This window comes from Taurulus bubalis, assembly GCF_910589615.1.
Source record: "Taurulus bubalis genome assembly, chromosome: 8".
NCBI lineage: Eukaryota > Metazoa > Chordata > Actinopteri > Perciformes > Cottidae > Taurulus > Taurulus bubalis.
This window is the reverse complement of record NC_136596.1, coordinates 25,449,611-25,465,659: the sequence shown is the minus strand read 5'-3', so window position 1 is coordinate 25,465,659 and position 16,049 is coordinate 25,449,611. Positions and strand designations below refer to the sequence as shown.

At 37.7% G+C, this 16,049-nt stretch overlaps 1 protein-coding gene across 1 annotated transcript; it reads left to right on the top strand.

The window, feature by feature from the left end:
• Positions 1-183: 183 nt before the first annotated feature.
• On the top strand, positions 184-14,192 carry LOC306740737 (serine/threonine-protein kinase N2-like; the record flags this gene model as incomplete). Its single annotated transcript, XM_079222967.1, has 19 exons — positions 184-331; positions 1,866-2,017; positions 2,733-2,916; positions 4,023-4,148; positions 5,813-5,922; positions 6,997-7,140; positions 8,157-8,232; positions 8,306-8,498; positions 8,640-8,781; positions 9,421-9,473; positions 9,559-9,616; positions 9,699-9,790; positions 11,175-11,351; positions 11,954-12,016; positions 12,098-12,174; positions 12,464-12,606; positions 13,194-13,301; positions 13,444-13,524; positions 13,989-14,192. The coding sequence occupies 19 exons, from the start codon at positions 184-186 to the stop codon at positions 14,190-14,192; spliced, it is 2,331 nt and encodes a 776-aa protein (XP_079079093.1).
• Between the last annotated feature and the right edge of the window lie 1,857 nt (positions 14,193-16,049).

The following is a 16,049-nucleotide window of genomic DNA, read 5'->3' as shown; positions in this document are numbered from 1 at the left end:
TTTTTTTTTATACGGGAATGCGTGCAGTTGTGACTCCCTCGTGTTGTGCCACTTGTTTTGATAAATCATGGCTGGATTCAGGCAGTGCTCCTTCTGCCTCCACCCCCTGTCCCGCCTGACTCAAAGTGTGGTGATGAAGCCGTGGCTTGTTGTCTCTCTTGATGTGATGTTATCCAGGATCCGATGTTGTCCACAGCTCAGCAGATGCTGCAGGATAGCCGCTCCAAGATTGAGCTGATCCGACTGCAGATTATCAAAGTCACCCAGGCTGGCAGCAGCAGCAGCGGCAGCAGCAGCAGCAGCAGTGGTGGTGACGGCGTTGGCGGAAATGGTGGGGGAAACCCTGACCGCTCCACTCATGGAGGTCAGAGTGTATGGGTCATGGCACCCTGTGAGAGGGTCACACAATGATGCACTGGATGTCAAAAACAGCATGTTTTTCGTGACACAATTTGTCCAAATCTGTTTTGAAATGATGGATACTTCTTTTTCCTCGAGGATTCAAACGAGCTCTTCAGTGGCGTGAAATCATCCGTTTGCGCTCTTGCCAGCAGTGGTGACACAATTCATGGCTTTTTGTTTAAAGTCAGACTTTCTAAATAGTAGAGGAGGGAACCAGAAAGCTATAAGAAATAATAAGAAATAACTAAATAGATATTAAATACAACTGTAATTTCATTTTATGGCTGAAAACCAGATGTTTTAAACTCCAAAGCTTAAATAACCAAATATGATCAGGGTTCAGGCTGGAAAATGAAAATTAAACGCCTCAGCATCTGGTAAAGAAATCACAGAGTATTGATAACCAATTCTATCATTATTATTTTAGTTTCAGGTATGTTTTTTGTGTCCCGCAAAACAATCAGATTTTAAAAGCACTGATAAAAAGGTCCAGTTCAGAGTTGCTGAGTGGCAGCAGAATGTTTCTGGTGTCAAAGACCCACACTGTGACTCGTGCTTCCTGCCAACTGCCATCTTTGTGGGTGTTATTTGTGTAATCCGGAAAGTGAAAAATTAAACCAGTCTGGCAATGTTAATAGAGACTGGAGAGTAATGTGACATTTAATTCTGAACTAAAGATGCATGCTTTAAAAAAAACAAAAAACCTCTGAAACCAACACTCAAAAGTAAAAGAGTATGTGAAATACGAGACAAGAAAACTCTGTACTCTGTTTCCTCGGTTCAAGTTTCCTCTCGTCGACCTCTGACCTCGTTGCCTCTTATTGATTCTTTATAATGTTGTGATCCGCGGGGGAACTGAAGTCTACGACTGCAGCCTGTTTGAATTGTACGAAATAGTCAATTGAGTGTGAAAAACGTGAAAACAAATGGAACAAAAGTATAACTTTGGAGAAATTAACACAATAAAAAAAGAGATGTAAACAACTAACGGTGAACATTCACATTTTTTATCACATTTATGGAGAAAAACCCCCCATTTCTAATCAAAATAGATTAAGATAAGCAGGAATTGATTCAAACATGTTAAGAAATTAAATACAGAATTCATTATTAATTCATTCATTTGAATATAAAGAAACCATGTCACCATGTTTACAGTTCAGAACATCTTAATTGGTGCAAGAGTAATGAAATGATGAAATGTTTAAAACTAGATGTTCAGAAGTCAATATTACCAAAGCAGCAAGAGAAATACACTTAATTTTACCCAACTGCTTGTCTCCTTATATCAATGTAGCAACAGATAAGTGTCAGTTAAATGCCAGAAACATACAAAGCTGTAATGTTAAGACCTTTGCCCAGTGACATTTTAGAGAAACACAGGGCTCACTTCAGCGTGATAAATATTGATTGCCGGAGTGAAAAGAGCCCCTTCATGCTGAAATACCCTCTCTTCCTCTCAGCGGTCTCTTCGGTTGCCGTCAGTTCTGCAGATGCTCGTCTGGCAGAGCTGCAGCACTACATACAGAGGGAGACGGACGCGCTGGCGCTGGCCACAGATGTGGTGAAACAGCTGGAGGGAATCTCATCGCTGGACCAGGAGGCCCTGGCGGAGGTCGGAGTCTCAGTCTATTTGATCTAAGAGTAGAGTCCAGGGGCAGAAATATAGGCTGTTGTGGAAAAGTATTGTTTGTTAGTTTGGGGATGTTATAAAACTTTCAATACTCACATGACGATGTTAATATTATTGTTGAATAACTTTTAGCTACAGAGAAATAACGTTATGTTTCAGTTTTGAAGGTCAGATTCAGCGTTTTACAGAGTTTTTCATTTATCTTTAAAAACTTTTCCTCATAACGTACTTATTGTCCTGGTGGAAAAGCATCTGAAATGAGCTTTAGGATAGAGCATCCTGTAGAGTCTTCTATTGGTTTCCATTAATTTACCTTCATTTATAAGAATCAGTTTGCAGCACTCTAAATCAACTTGGGTTGTGTAATCAAGTCTGCATCATGTTTTAAGCATCTGATTTAGTTTGGGCTGAGTTAAATTATTAATGTGTTAACGTCGACAAAAAGGAATCCAGACATTAACTATTTATTATTCGATTTTTTTTAAACCAGTAATATAGATAATTGAAAACATAAAAAATGAAATTTCAGTTCAGGGTTTTAGATTGTGTTTCATTTACAATCTTAAGGAAAATGATTAACTCAAATTGGATATTTAATAAAAGTCCAAATCAATCCGAGCCAAAGTCTAATGTCTAAAGTGGAGCAAAGGTAGAGTCCTGTATCCCCAAATAACCATCGGCACCATGTTCATAACAGGCTCAGATCCGCGTGCAGGAATCCTCCCAGAAGCTGGATCTTCTGCAGCTGTCGCTAAAGAAATACACGGAGGAAAAGAACCAGGAGCCAGAAGAGGGATCACCGTCTCCTAGGGACTCCGGATCTGGATGTGCCTTGTCTACCTCACCGTCCATTTTCTCTATTAAACCTGCCTATTTGACCGGTACGTTGCAAATTATGCTGTTTACTGAACCAAAAAAAACGGTAATATTTTAAATGTTTTCACTTGTATAGATATAGATTTTAAAAGTTTGTATGAGTAAAACGGTCACACATCATGCATGTTTTATTTGACCATTGTGGATCCTGCAGAACACCACTTTACCTTCATATTTTTAAAACCACCTTTCTTTGAATTTCCAAGGATATTTTCTCTTTCAAATATGTAGCCGTTCTCTGTAGAATCATGTGCTCGAACATGGTTCACCATACGCTGGCGTCTAGCGGTGGTTAATCAGATGTAATCTGCTGGTTTGGGACATTTCAGTTGTAAGGCGACCACCTTCGATGATGTAACGAGGAGACAAATCCTGGAGTTGCTCTGTTGGCAGCAAAAAATGAGAGCGAGTCTTAGGACACTTGCCTCCACAGCCGTTAGGGAGAAAATTAGGAAGTAAGAGCTCCAGACAGTGCTGATTAGAGGCTTTAAGCCAGGAGATTTATTCATGCTGACAAATGAAAGGTGTTATTTTGAAAACCGCTGCATTCACGTTGGTCAACTGCCTTAACTGAGATTCATTACTAGCTTGGGTGGATTATGAGACAGTGGTCCCTTTGGACATGAAAAGGGCCCCACATCCTTATAGCCGTGTGTCACAGACATTATACTTGTTTTGCCTCTTTAGGTTGTAATACAGCATTGTGTCTCTTTGTAGTTGTTTTGTCTCTTTTTGTTGATTTGTGTCTCTTTGTAGCCAGTTTGTGTGTCTTTGTCGCTGTTTTGTGTCTCTGTAGTCATTTTGAGTCTCCTAGTTGCTTTGTGTTTCTTTGTAGTCCTTTCTTGTCTCCTTGTAGTAATTTCATGTCTCTTTATAGTTGTTTTGTGTCTCTTTATAGTTATTTTTTCTCTCTCTGTAGCCATTTTGAGTCTTTTTGTTGCTATTTTGTGTCTCTTTGTAAACGTTCAGTCTCTTTGAATAGGAATGTATTTCTAAGGATATCCCAAACAGTTATTTTGATCTTTAACACATTTAGTTTAGTAGATGCTCTCGTTGTAAACTGAGAGTCAAATACTTTTTTTAAGTCAAAATTTCCTTTACTATTTTTTAGGCAAACTTGAAGTGCGGCTTCTTGGATGTGAGGATTTACTGCAACCTCGGACAAACTTAGAGCAGGAAACCCATCTGAGTCCCACTGAGCACAGTTCAGGAGCTCACAGAACAGACGGACACTCTGGTAAGTGGACATGTGGTATTCTAGTTTAAGCATTTAGTTTAGTTCTTACATTTTACTTCAGCTTGTAGTTTAGTTTAGCTTGTTTCTCAGCTGTGTGGGGAGGACGCTACTGAAGATACATTAGGGTGAAATGTTACTTGTCAATAAGATTCTTGCAGTTATAAAAACTAACAATAATAATAGGAACAGTCAAGAAACTTAAAGAAAACAATGGGTAGTGCTTTTGTTTCAGGCCTGTATAATGTCTGAATAATGTCCTGGAAGTTTTTTTATTTATTAATTATATTTACAATATAAAAGTTGTTTAATCAATGAAAAAATGTGAAAATAAATTCTAATAATAAATGAATAATGTGAAATATTCACTTCGGTTAAAATAATTTAAAACATATTTTAATTAGTGTAATTGAATAGTTTTTTTTGCCGAAAACTTGATTATGTAGAAACCCATAAAAAATAAATATTTGATTAGATTATTAGACTAAAATGCAAACAGTTGTAGGGTCGTGACGGAAATTATAAACATTTATATGTGATTATGAGTGTGAGTTCATTAAAAGCATGATTAGGTGAGTGTGAATATTTTTAACCTTGTGAACAGAAGTTATGTTAACTCAAGGACATTAATACCATCTGTTTCCAGAGCTTTCAATCCATCCTCATGGCCTTCATCTATGAATGGAACTTGATCAGTTGCATGGAGTTGTGTTATTGTTTTGCTTATTAAAAGCTATTTCTCCGATCCTGAAACATGCGTGTTGTAAAGTATGAAATCCTCGGATAAAGGTTAATCGAATATCAACATTATATTAGATTATATTCTCAGCCGATCATGTTAGAAGTAATCTCAAAAAGCCCTTTTCTAAATGGCATGATATTTACTTTTGAATGTCATAAAGTTGAACAGAAAAGACAAATGATGAACATGTATAGCTTGGTTTACGATATTCTTCTCAGGAGCTCCTGGAGACAAAACCAGAGCTAAAAGTAGAGAGAATATTTCACTTACATTCATCAGGTGGATCCCACCTTTGATGGGATGAAAAGAGACAATGCCACCACAAAGAGACACAAATCAACTACAAAGAGACACAAAATGACTACAAAGAGACACAATGCAACAAAGAGACACAAAGCAATTACAAAGAGACACAAAGCAAAGAGACACAAACTATAAAGAAACACAAAGACTCAAGATGACGACAAAGAGACAAAATGGCAAAGCAACAACATAGAGGATTAAAATAACTAAGAGACACAAAACAACTACAAAGAGACACAGGTTTAGCCGTCCCTAAGAGTTATTAGATGATAACATGACACTCATGAGTCTGTCCGCTTGTTGTGGAGGTTTTCTGCTCTAAAGGGGCCAAAAAACAACAATGAATGCATCTTTAAGTTAATTTAAATGAACTGTCGTCACACTGCTTTGCATCTTTGAACGAACTCTGATTTTTTATTGCACCTATAATATTATTATTATTATTATATTACACGGTTGAAAAGTGTTATTGTGTATTATTACTTTAAACTTGTTGAGGTTAGGGTTCGGGTTATAATCAGACTTGTGCCAAGAAACACTCTCTGTAAACAGAGCAGGGAGATCAGATGGGTCGGATACTGAAGGTTAGGTGAAGTTTTGGTTATTTTTTCCTGTCCATCAGCGGAGATCAGCGCGGTGCTCCGGCTGGACAGCAGAGTGGTCGGCCGGACGCGCTGGTCCGCCGTCAGCAGGCTGAACTGGGATCAGACGTTCTGCATCCAGCTGGAGCGGGTGAGTCCAGTCACTGACATGCAGTCAGTGCGCACAGGAGCTTCTCAAACAAAGTGTGAGTCGTCTCGAAAAGACGTCGCGCGCATTTTATTTTCGGTTTTCGCTTCGTCCCCGTTCGCCTTGCTGTGATTGGCTCGTCCTTGTGACGTCGACGCGGCGAACTCCTTTTGCCTTCTGATGTCACTTCCGGCTCGTTTTTCCTCGGGACTTGTGCTCCCGTCGTTCAACATTATCCGAGTGCGCAGACGATAATCGATACGTTATTTGTTGTATCACAAATTATTGCGGTTGATGCCCAAACAGGGCTGATCTCCTTATTTGGATTCGGCAGACTTGACGCGGCGTGCTACCGTTCTTCTTCTTCTGTTAACTAACAGAAGAAGAAGAACGGTAGAGCTATGTTACATATACGGTGCATACTGCCACCTACTGGACCGGAGTATGTAGTCCCATATATGTGGCCACTTAAACGGCCACTGCATACGTCCACGTATCTATATATATTTATATTCAGATATATATATATATACATCCACATATGCATGTATTATTATGAGCTGCATTTAATGACTTAGAACATATTGTTCTAAGTCACTATTTTTAGATAATAAGTCATTATTTAGGAAAAGCTTTGCATTATACCAACTCATTACAAAGTAATTGTTTTGAGATACTACTTAATTATATTGAGGTAATAACTCACTTTGTCATTTATTATTGTTTGTAGTTCTGTGTATGACCAGCAGGTGTCTTCCTAATACCTGCTGAAATTCATTCATCACAGAATCTCAATCGTTCAGTACATAGAGAAAGTGCAGAAAGGTGACAATTATTGAACTGACGCAGAAGTCATTGTTATTTGAATTTTCACTTAAAACTCAACTAAAACTTTTAAATCCGAGAAATAAATCAGGTTCATACAAGTTAAAGCCATTTGTAGTTGTTTTTTTACAACGCTCAATTAACAAACTGGGAACCACAATCACTCTGATACAACTCCATCTGAAATCATCCAGTTGTTTATTTGTGTTCATTGATTGTGTGCCGGTTCTCCTGCTGTGTCTTTGCCAACAGTCTCGAGAGCTGGAAGTCGCCGTCTTCTGGCGGGACCAGAGGGCGATGTGTGCGGTGAAGTCCCTGCGGCTGGAGGAGATGATGGACAACCCGAACCACAGCCAGGAGATAAGTCTGGAGCCACAGGGCCTCCTGTCCGCCGAGGTACACACCGTGAGCTGGGAGCAAAGGTCATAAAACATCCAGTCAGGATACTTTCTTTCTGCTTTTCTGGCCGAGAAATAAATGTAATCGTTAAATTAATATATGTTCTTCTAATGGAGAACTTCAAGGTTTTAAAACTCTGGGGAAGGAATTGTTATTCAAATTACATAAACTGTTTAATATCACCATGTTGACGACCAGAAGCTATTGTGATAAATAATATTATTTATTTATTTATTTTATTTGGTATTAATTATATACACATTTGTATAACAAACTCTATAAAACTCTATATAAATATACAGTTTGTGTGAAAATAAACTGTCAAAATCTAGTTTTATTTAAAGATGTTTAATTTTACAGTGAAATTACAAAATGTACGACACATAAATATGTCTTTGTACACATTTACAGATACAACTAAGTATATGGATACACAATTGGTTATTATGAACATAATAATTATAAATAAATTTAAATAGATATAGAAGTAAAATAGTAACGACAAAAATATAGCTAACTTTGTGATCGTTTTTATTGAGCTAAAACTGTTCCTTTTGGTAATTGTCACGTTTGAATATTTAAAGGGACTAAAAGTAGGATTTATGTGACATCTAGTGGTGAGGTTGCAGATTGCAACCAACTGAATACCCCTCTGCTCACCTGTGTAGGAGAACTACGGTGGCTTTCAGGTACCATAAAAAACATGAGGGGCTTTCTCCAACAAGTGTTGGGTTTTCCCTTCTGGGCTTCCGTTAGAAACATGAACGGCTCATTCCCTTCGTGATTCAAAAACACAAGAATTTTTGAGTCACGCATTTTTAGCCTCTATATCGAAAATATGTATGCTAATATGTACATGGTATCATTGGGGAGTTCCTTTTTGTATATAATACATTGAAATACTACTGTGTATATATACTGTTAATGCAGTATATTGACATATATTATAGACAACACAATATTTCAATACAGGTAAATAAAAATAAAATAAACAGATCTTATTTATTTTACAGCTTCAATTCATCGACACTGTTTTTGAGCGGCAGCCGAAACTGAGACGTCAGCGTTGTATCTTCACTAAAGAGAAAGGTAACGTCCAGACAGACAGATTTAATTTATGTTTCTGTTTTGGCGGTGTAATTTACCATTTCCTCTTCCCCAGGGAAGAACTTCCTCCGAGCGGCCCAGATGAACATGAATTTTGCCACGTGGGGCCACCTGATGATGAGCATCCTCCCTCGCTACAGCTCCTTCACCACATTCAGCTCGTCCCTCTCCACAACCCCCGATCTGGTGGCCGACAACGACCAGCCTATGGCCGGGAGGGAGCCTGAACGCACCACTCCACTGCCAAGGTCAGAATAAAAGGGTGGAAATACTCTGGTACATGTACTGCATTGAACATTTTACTATTATATGTTCCAATATTAAATTATTATTACACAGGATTCTACCGCCATTTTCATTTGGTTGTTTTTTTCTTTGTGAATCTGCAGCGAAGCTCCAGAAATCCAACTCGGCGTCACTGAGGATCATCCGTCTCCCAACCACCCCGAGGAAGACGACGCTCCCGTCATCATCATCACCACCGCCGCAGCGAACGAAAAATCACCTGTGTCTGAAGCGCAAGAAATACTGGTACTTTTATTTTATGATTTTATACTTCTATCCAAAGAGTGGAACAGTAGTACATTATTTATAATATAGTAATAATGAATAATAATAGAAAAACAAACATTTGTGTGGTTTTGATGCATTTATAACTTTTAAAACCAAATGCTCTTGTGTAAGAATGTCAAGTTGGATAAAAACTTATTTTTATATATATATATATTGCAGTCTAAAAAAAATGACATTATACCACATAGAATTAAGGTATTTCATTTTATTTTTTCACTATCGGAGAGAAAAATATACAACTTTCTATCATGCATCAGATTACATAACTGACATATTGTTGAAACTCCATTTAGAAGCTGATTTTAGTTTTTAATGTAGAATTACAGCGTCTCCCAGGGCCAGATAATCTATTTTGATCTTTGACTAAAGGGTATAAATACTCTGTTACAACTACTATGCATTAACAATTTAGCTTAGTGTGGGAGAATCCTGAATCAGTCTCAGTTTAGTGCTGATCCTCTGTAGACCTCCATCAGTAAACAGACCATCAGAGAGAAGCTAGTCTGTTTCTATAGAGTTCTTCTTAAAGCTCCTCAGATGTGATTCGTTGCTGTGGCCGAATAATTAAATATTTCAAACTTTGTCTTTTATTTACAGTCATCCATAAACAACACAGACGGAAGTGAAGATCAGCCTGTATCTGCTCCAAAGTACACACAAATATTAATGTTATATACTGTCAAAGTAATAAAAAAATGTGTCGCCTTCATTTTCTTTATTCTTGTCCCCCACAAGGATGCAGAAGGAAGATTTCCGATACATTTCAGTTCTGGGCAGAGGACACTTTGGGAAGGTAAGCGTTTAAACGTTCTTCACTTCAACTTCTTCTCGTGTTTGTCGTCCTCAGTCGTTTGGTTGTGAATGTTTCTGTTCAGGTCCTGCTGGCCGAGTTTAAGAAGACAGAGAAACTTTACGCCATCAAAGCCTTGAAGAAGAAAGACATTGTGACTCGCGATGAAGTGGACAGGTGAATGTGTGTGGTGGGAAAGCAAAAGATGACACGTTTAAACAGGTGGACCAGGGCCCACCTTTGGTCACAAGTGGTTTAGATTGAGCTCTGTGGTTTATCCTGACGAACATTTTCAGTGCTTTCGAAATTCACTAATTTCATTCACCTCCATTCATTTTTGGGAGTTGCAGGGTTTTTTTTGGCTGCTAAAGTCCAGAAACACGTGTCAATTTCTGCTTGTTACCAGACAGTCTTTTCAAAATAAACTTCAGTTCTCACAACACTTAAAACAACTCTTTTAGGCAAAAAAATGCAACATAGTTAGATTGAGGAAAAGATCGTTGTTTGGGTTAAAATAACTACGGAAGTCATAGCGGACCACAAGTTAAAAGACAAATAAATACATTTTGCGCTTTTTTGCTTTTATACTTTCTCAGTCAAAAATACGTAAATAACATACAGAATTAATTTCTTGGGATATTTTTTAATTACGAATACGTTATTTTTCGTATGTATTTGCTACGATGGCCTGAAGGGAGACCAGCCTGGACACCGACGTATAAAAAAATTAACTGTAATTCAACGAGACTCCGCGAGGGGTACAGAAGGTGGAAGAGAAGTCCATTTGTAACGAAGACAAATTGTTTCTGTAGGATTTGGCATCATCTAGTGGTGAGGTTCCAGACTGCAACCGACTGCAACCTTTCCCGTTTCAGCGTGTCGGAAAAAATACGAAAGCCAACGTAAAAAAAAAGTCCTTCCTGTGCTACTGTAGAAACATGGCAGACTGTGATTTATATTTCAAACAGCTCATTCTAAGGGAATGAAAACACAAAGACTCAGTAGTTTCAGGTAATTATTAACGAAAGAAAACATACGTATTCATATTAATATTCTATTTATGCCAATAGATCCCCCGAAATGCTTCACACTGGCTCTTTAAATTTGATTAGTAACCGACTTTTTGTCAACATTTTTTAAATGCTAAAGCTCTTCAAATTAAACAGAATAAACCATCTACTCTGAGAAAAGGTTTGTTTTATTGACTTTGTTGATGCAGTTGACTTAATTAAACTCCATTGAACAGAATTAAGAACCTTTATTGGATTCTTCATTTACACATTAGGAAAACCATTACAAACAAATTAAATGCCAGCTGTAATTTATACGAATTTTAAACTAAAAGTAGAGAGTTGGCTTTTGGTAAGGGGCCTATTTCTTTTTAACTTCTTACTTGTTTGTTTCTACTTTTATCTGACAGCATTTTTACCAATGTACCTGTAGTGTAGACTCAAGGCCGCACTGAACTAGCTAAAACCTTGCAGTAAAACCACATTCAAGACATTCAGTCAAAGTCGAGAAAGAAGAGTAACTCCTGAAAGTGAGGTTTGTATTTTTGCAGCCTGATGAGCGAGAAGAGGATCTTCGAGATGATCAACGCATCCAGACACCCGTTCCTAGTGAGTCTCCACGGCTGCTTCCAGACCAGCGACCACGTCTGCTTCGTCATGGAGTATTTGCCGGGCGGCGACCTCATGATCCACATCCACAACAACGTCTTCAGCGAGGCCCAGACGCGGTTTGTTTATTTGTTTTTGTCCTCTTGTTGTTTAAAGACACAAAACAGTGTGAATGTAACTACATGGAAGTTTACTGAAGTGCTGTATTTAAACTTACTGCGAGGAACTTTTAACTGTTTATTAGACTGTCTTATTTTAATACTGATGCCTCTATATGACCGTCATAAGTAAACGAGGCACGGGAGAACCAGGGCTGAGATTTCTGAAATGGGCCATTATGCATTATGAGTACTTTTAATATTGTATTATTATATTTTGATGCAGCTAATACAGTTGTACATTTACTTAGTAGTTATTTTACTAAGAATTTATATTTCTTTATAAGAAACATTTTTTATTTTACAGACATACATACTATTTCATACATATCTTTTAAATTATGTTTTAATTTTGTCCTTGTACTTTTCTTCTATTCTGTGTTTATGTTTTTAAAATTAAGTTTATGTTATACACCAAAACACCAAAGTAAATTCCTTGTACGGTACGTAAAAACCTACTTGGCAATAAACCAGATTCAGATTTTAATATTCGAGCGACCTAGTCAGTGTGGTAATATAGTTTAGCATTATGATCTAGTAAAACCTGTTGTTGTTGTTGACAGGTTTTATTCAGCATGTGTCCTGCTGGGTTTAGAGTTCCTGCATCTGAATAAAATCATCTATCGGTGAGTTGCATACTATAGATGTCCCTGAACGTTACTGACGATACCTTCAGATGTAACTACATGTGCTCTGTGTTTAAACAGAGATCTGAAGCTGGACAATCTGTTAATGGATGCAGATGGATTCATAAAAATCACAGACTTCGGTCTTTGTAAAGAAGGTGAGTTGATTGAACACAGTTTTTATATTCAGTTCATCACCGGACTCTTCTACAGTTTATCAAATTTGCAGAAAAACAGGGTTTTTGTTTGTAAGAAAATGGGATAATTATTGGGTGATTAGATTTGATCAATGTTTTGTTTGCAGCCCATTTATCTAATCTAATTAATTTTTTGATGTTACCACCAAATTCAATGTACACATAAAGGCTTTAATTACTCTTTAAACTCTCACTCAAACCTCTTCTTAAATCAATATGTGATGATTTTTCTGGCACTTTTATTTGTCAGGGATGGGCCACGGAGATCGGACCTCCACTTTCTGTGGGACTCCTGAGTTTCTGGCTCCTGAGGTCCTGACGGACGACAACTACACACGAGCGGTAGACTGGTGGGGGATGGGCGTCCTCATCTTTGAGATGCTCGTCGGAGAGGTTTTTAACCCACATTTTAGTTTTCCTTTCAGCAGTTTTGCAGATTTTCTGTCCACTCATTTTAACGTCTAGTTTCAACAGCAGAGAGCCGGTTATCAAAATTCCAAAATATACCAAAGTTAAAGGGACAGACGTGATGTTTTAGACGTGTGTTTGGATGAGATACTTCTGCATAGTTAGTGTATTATTACTACAGTTGACGAAGTACCAGCACGGGAGGAAAGAAAGGTACTGCTGTAGATGTATTTTAGACACCTAAAAGAATCAATATCAGTTCAAGTGTACGTTATATTTATAACATGTTCACCTCTGACCTCTTAAGCCGTTATCTACGTATGTGCTCTCTTTATTAAAGACAGAAGACTCCTTTGACAAAAACAGTAATTTTACCCCGCAGAACATGTGAGTTGTTGGTTCAACGCTGCCTTAATAAGTTTGTTTGTTTGTAATATGGCTTTGAAGATTTCTAATAACGTACACTAACTGATATTGATTCCTCTAGGTGTCTAAAATACATTCACAGCTTCTCCCCGTCTGTTTCACTGCTGTCCCTTTAAATCTCTAACTCAGCGTCTCTCCTGCTATAGTCTCCGTTCCCCGGTGAGGATGAGGAGGAGGTGTTTGACAGCATTGTCAACGACGACGTGCAGTATCCAGAGTCTCTTCCTCCTGATGTCGTCTGCATCCTCCAGAAAGTAAAAGCCTCTTTTTTTTTTTTTTTTTTGCTGACTGTAACAATCAGAAACAGTGTTTAACATGATAATCTCATTATAAAACATGATGGGACTGTGATAAGTGGTATTAGTTTTTCTAGTGTAATACATTTAAAACCTGCAGCTGTTGAAGAAGAATCCTCTGAAACGACTCGGCGCCGGAGAGAGAGACGCAACCGAGGTCAAAGGGGAGAAATACTTCGAGGTAAATCACTTTTTTTAGACTAGTTACTTTTATTCTGTAAATAAATAAATGGTGAACTTATAAACATCTTTAAAATCTCAGCAGATAGAAGTGTTAAGATCCATGCCCATAATGATTCATTTATGCCCATAATGATTCATTTATGGGCATAATGTTTGGATATGTTACGGTGGAAGTACTAATACCACACTGTGAAAATTCTCCACAACAAGTCAAAGTCCTGCGTTCAAAACCTTACTGAAATAAAAGTACGTTATCAACTAAATATACTTGGAGTAGTATTCAAAAGCACAATATTTACCTCTGAGATGTAGTGGAGTAAAAAGTACAATATTTAAATCAGAGATGTATTACAGTAAAAAGTACAATATTTATCTCTGAGATGTAGTATAGTAGAAAGTAAGAAAGAACAATATTTACCTGTAAATACGAACAAGTAACTTTCAATGACCTTTATCTCCCAGACCATCGACTGGGAGGCCCTCCTGGCCAAGAAAGTGAAGCCGCCGTTCCTGCCGTCCATCAAAGAGTCGATGGATGTCGGCAACTTCGACAGCGAGTTCACGCGGCTCCAGCCGATCATGTCGCCTCCCTCCAAACCTTTCGTCCTCTCCGCCGAGCAGCAGGACGCCTTCGCAGACTTCGACTTCTGCGCCTTGTACGGATGAAGGACGAGCTGTAAAGGACCAGGGCAGGAAAACGTAGTTTGTGGCCGCGACGTTTGTCCACGTCCTCTTTTACGTATGTCGGAATTTAAAGTGCTCGCTCCTTTAATTAGTTATTTATTAGAATTAAAAGATGAAATGTTGAGCCGTTTAGCAAGAACAAGACTCTTTAAAACGTTAGTCTTTGGTATGTTGCCATATTCATTAAACTCCTTTATTAAGTACTATTACTTAGCATTTACTCATTACAACCACAAACGTGACGTCAGTAAACTTATTTACAACCTCACTCTCCGGTCACCTTTGTGAGCTCATAGCTTTTGAGTTTATAAACTAAATCGATTCATCGTTTCCAGTCTTTGTGCTAAGCTAAGCTAATCAACGTGATCCCTTTATTCATTATTACCAGTAAAGGAAGAAGTATTCAGATGTTTAACTAAAGTAAAAATACAAAAGGTATTTGCATAAAAAGTACTCATTAAGCAGAAAATAAATATATATTACTGGATTATAATTATTGATGCATTAATCACTTTAATGTTGCAGCTATTTAATGGGGAGTTCATTTAAAGTACTTAAAGAAATGCTTTAAAATTAAACTTTAACAATACATCATCATTTATTAGTTGATTTATATTTTGTATTATTAATGTGAATATAAAGTTGTCAGACAAACATAATAAGCAGCATGAAATAGACACACTCAAGTAAAGTATCTGAGGGGGTGTTTGCAAAAAGAAGGTGATTATAACCCTTTATATTCTCCGTGGAGAGTCGAACTTTGTTGTCACTGTTCCAGCAGTAATACAACTCACCTGTTCCCGCTACTAACAGAGTATTTATGAGGTCTGGTTCAGGGGAAATGTTGTACAAACAGTCGCAGGATGCTTGAAGAGTTTATCTCTTCATCACCACAGATGTATTACCCCAATATAGTTTAATTGCAAATAACTAAATCTCAAAGTACAGGGGCCGTGCAGGACATTTCGTAAAGCTCTGATTAAGTATTTATTGTTAAGTCTGTGAGGGACCAACTTATTGTCATTTTTTAGGTTGAAGTTTCAGACACATCCTGGTTCACATGAGGGCTCACATCATTGTGAGCCCTCACACGCACACATAGTTCCTGCGTTTGACGTCAGAATTCTCGTCACTTTTCCTCTTGCTTCACTCCATAACGTTGCCCCGTTAATCTATTTAATTCAAGATTGGAAAAGTTAATACTGACTTTAACGCTAACCTGTGTTCACTTGTGGTGCGCCAGCAGTTTTGGGTGCATCAGTTGTGACTTTGACATAATTATCTGATGAGGTAAGAGGAAATGACGCCGTCAGATCATATTCGGAAACTGAGAGACACTTGGTGGAAAATGTCATTCAACAAACAAAATATTTAAATCATTCGCCTCTGAAAGTCTCACAAAAAAATGATACGCTTCACCAAATTAGAGATCATTTCGGAACTATGAACAATATTTCTTTTGCAGATAAACAGATTAATCCGTATTGGCTCGTGCGTCCGGCAATAAGCAAACAGTAAAACGATTGTTTCATGTATTTAAAGCAAATTGTGATAAAACAAGAATAAAACACAGGATTGGTCGGGTCGTAATAGTGACTACGGATTTATTTTTAAAGTAAAAAACATTATTGTCATTTGTGATAAAGATATAAATGTAATTCTTGCCACTAACAACCAGTCATAGCCTCTTTAAGCATCCTGAGTGTTGGAGATATCCAGCTTGCTTTGTGGCCTTTGCTTCCTATACATTTATTTATATACTTGTCCTACAGTCTGAGTTTCTCCGCATCACTGTGACAGGCTTCGCCCACTGCCTTGACCAAACAAATGAAACAATAA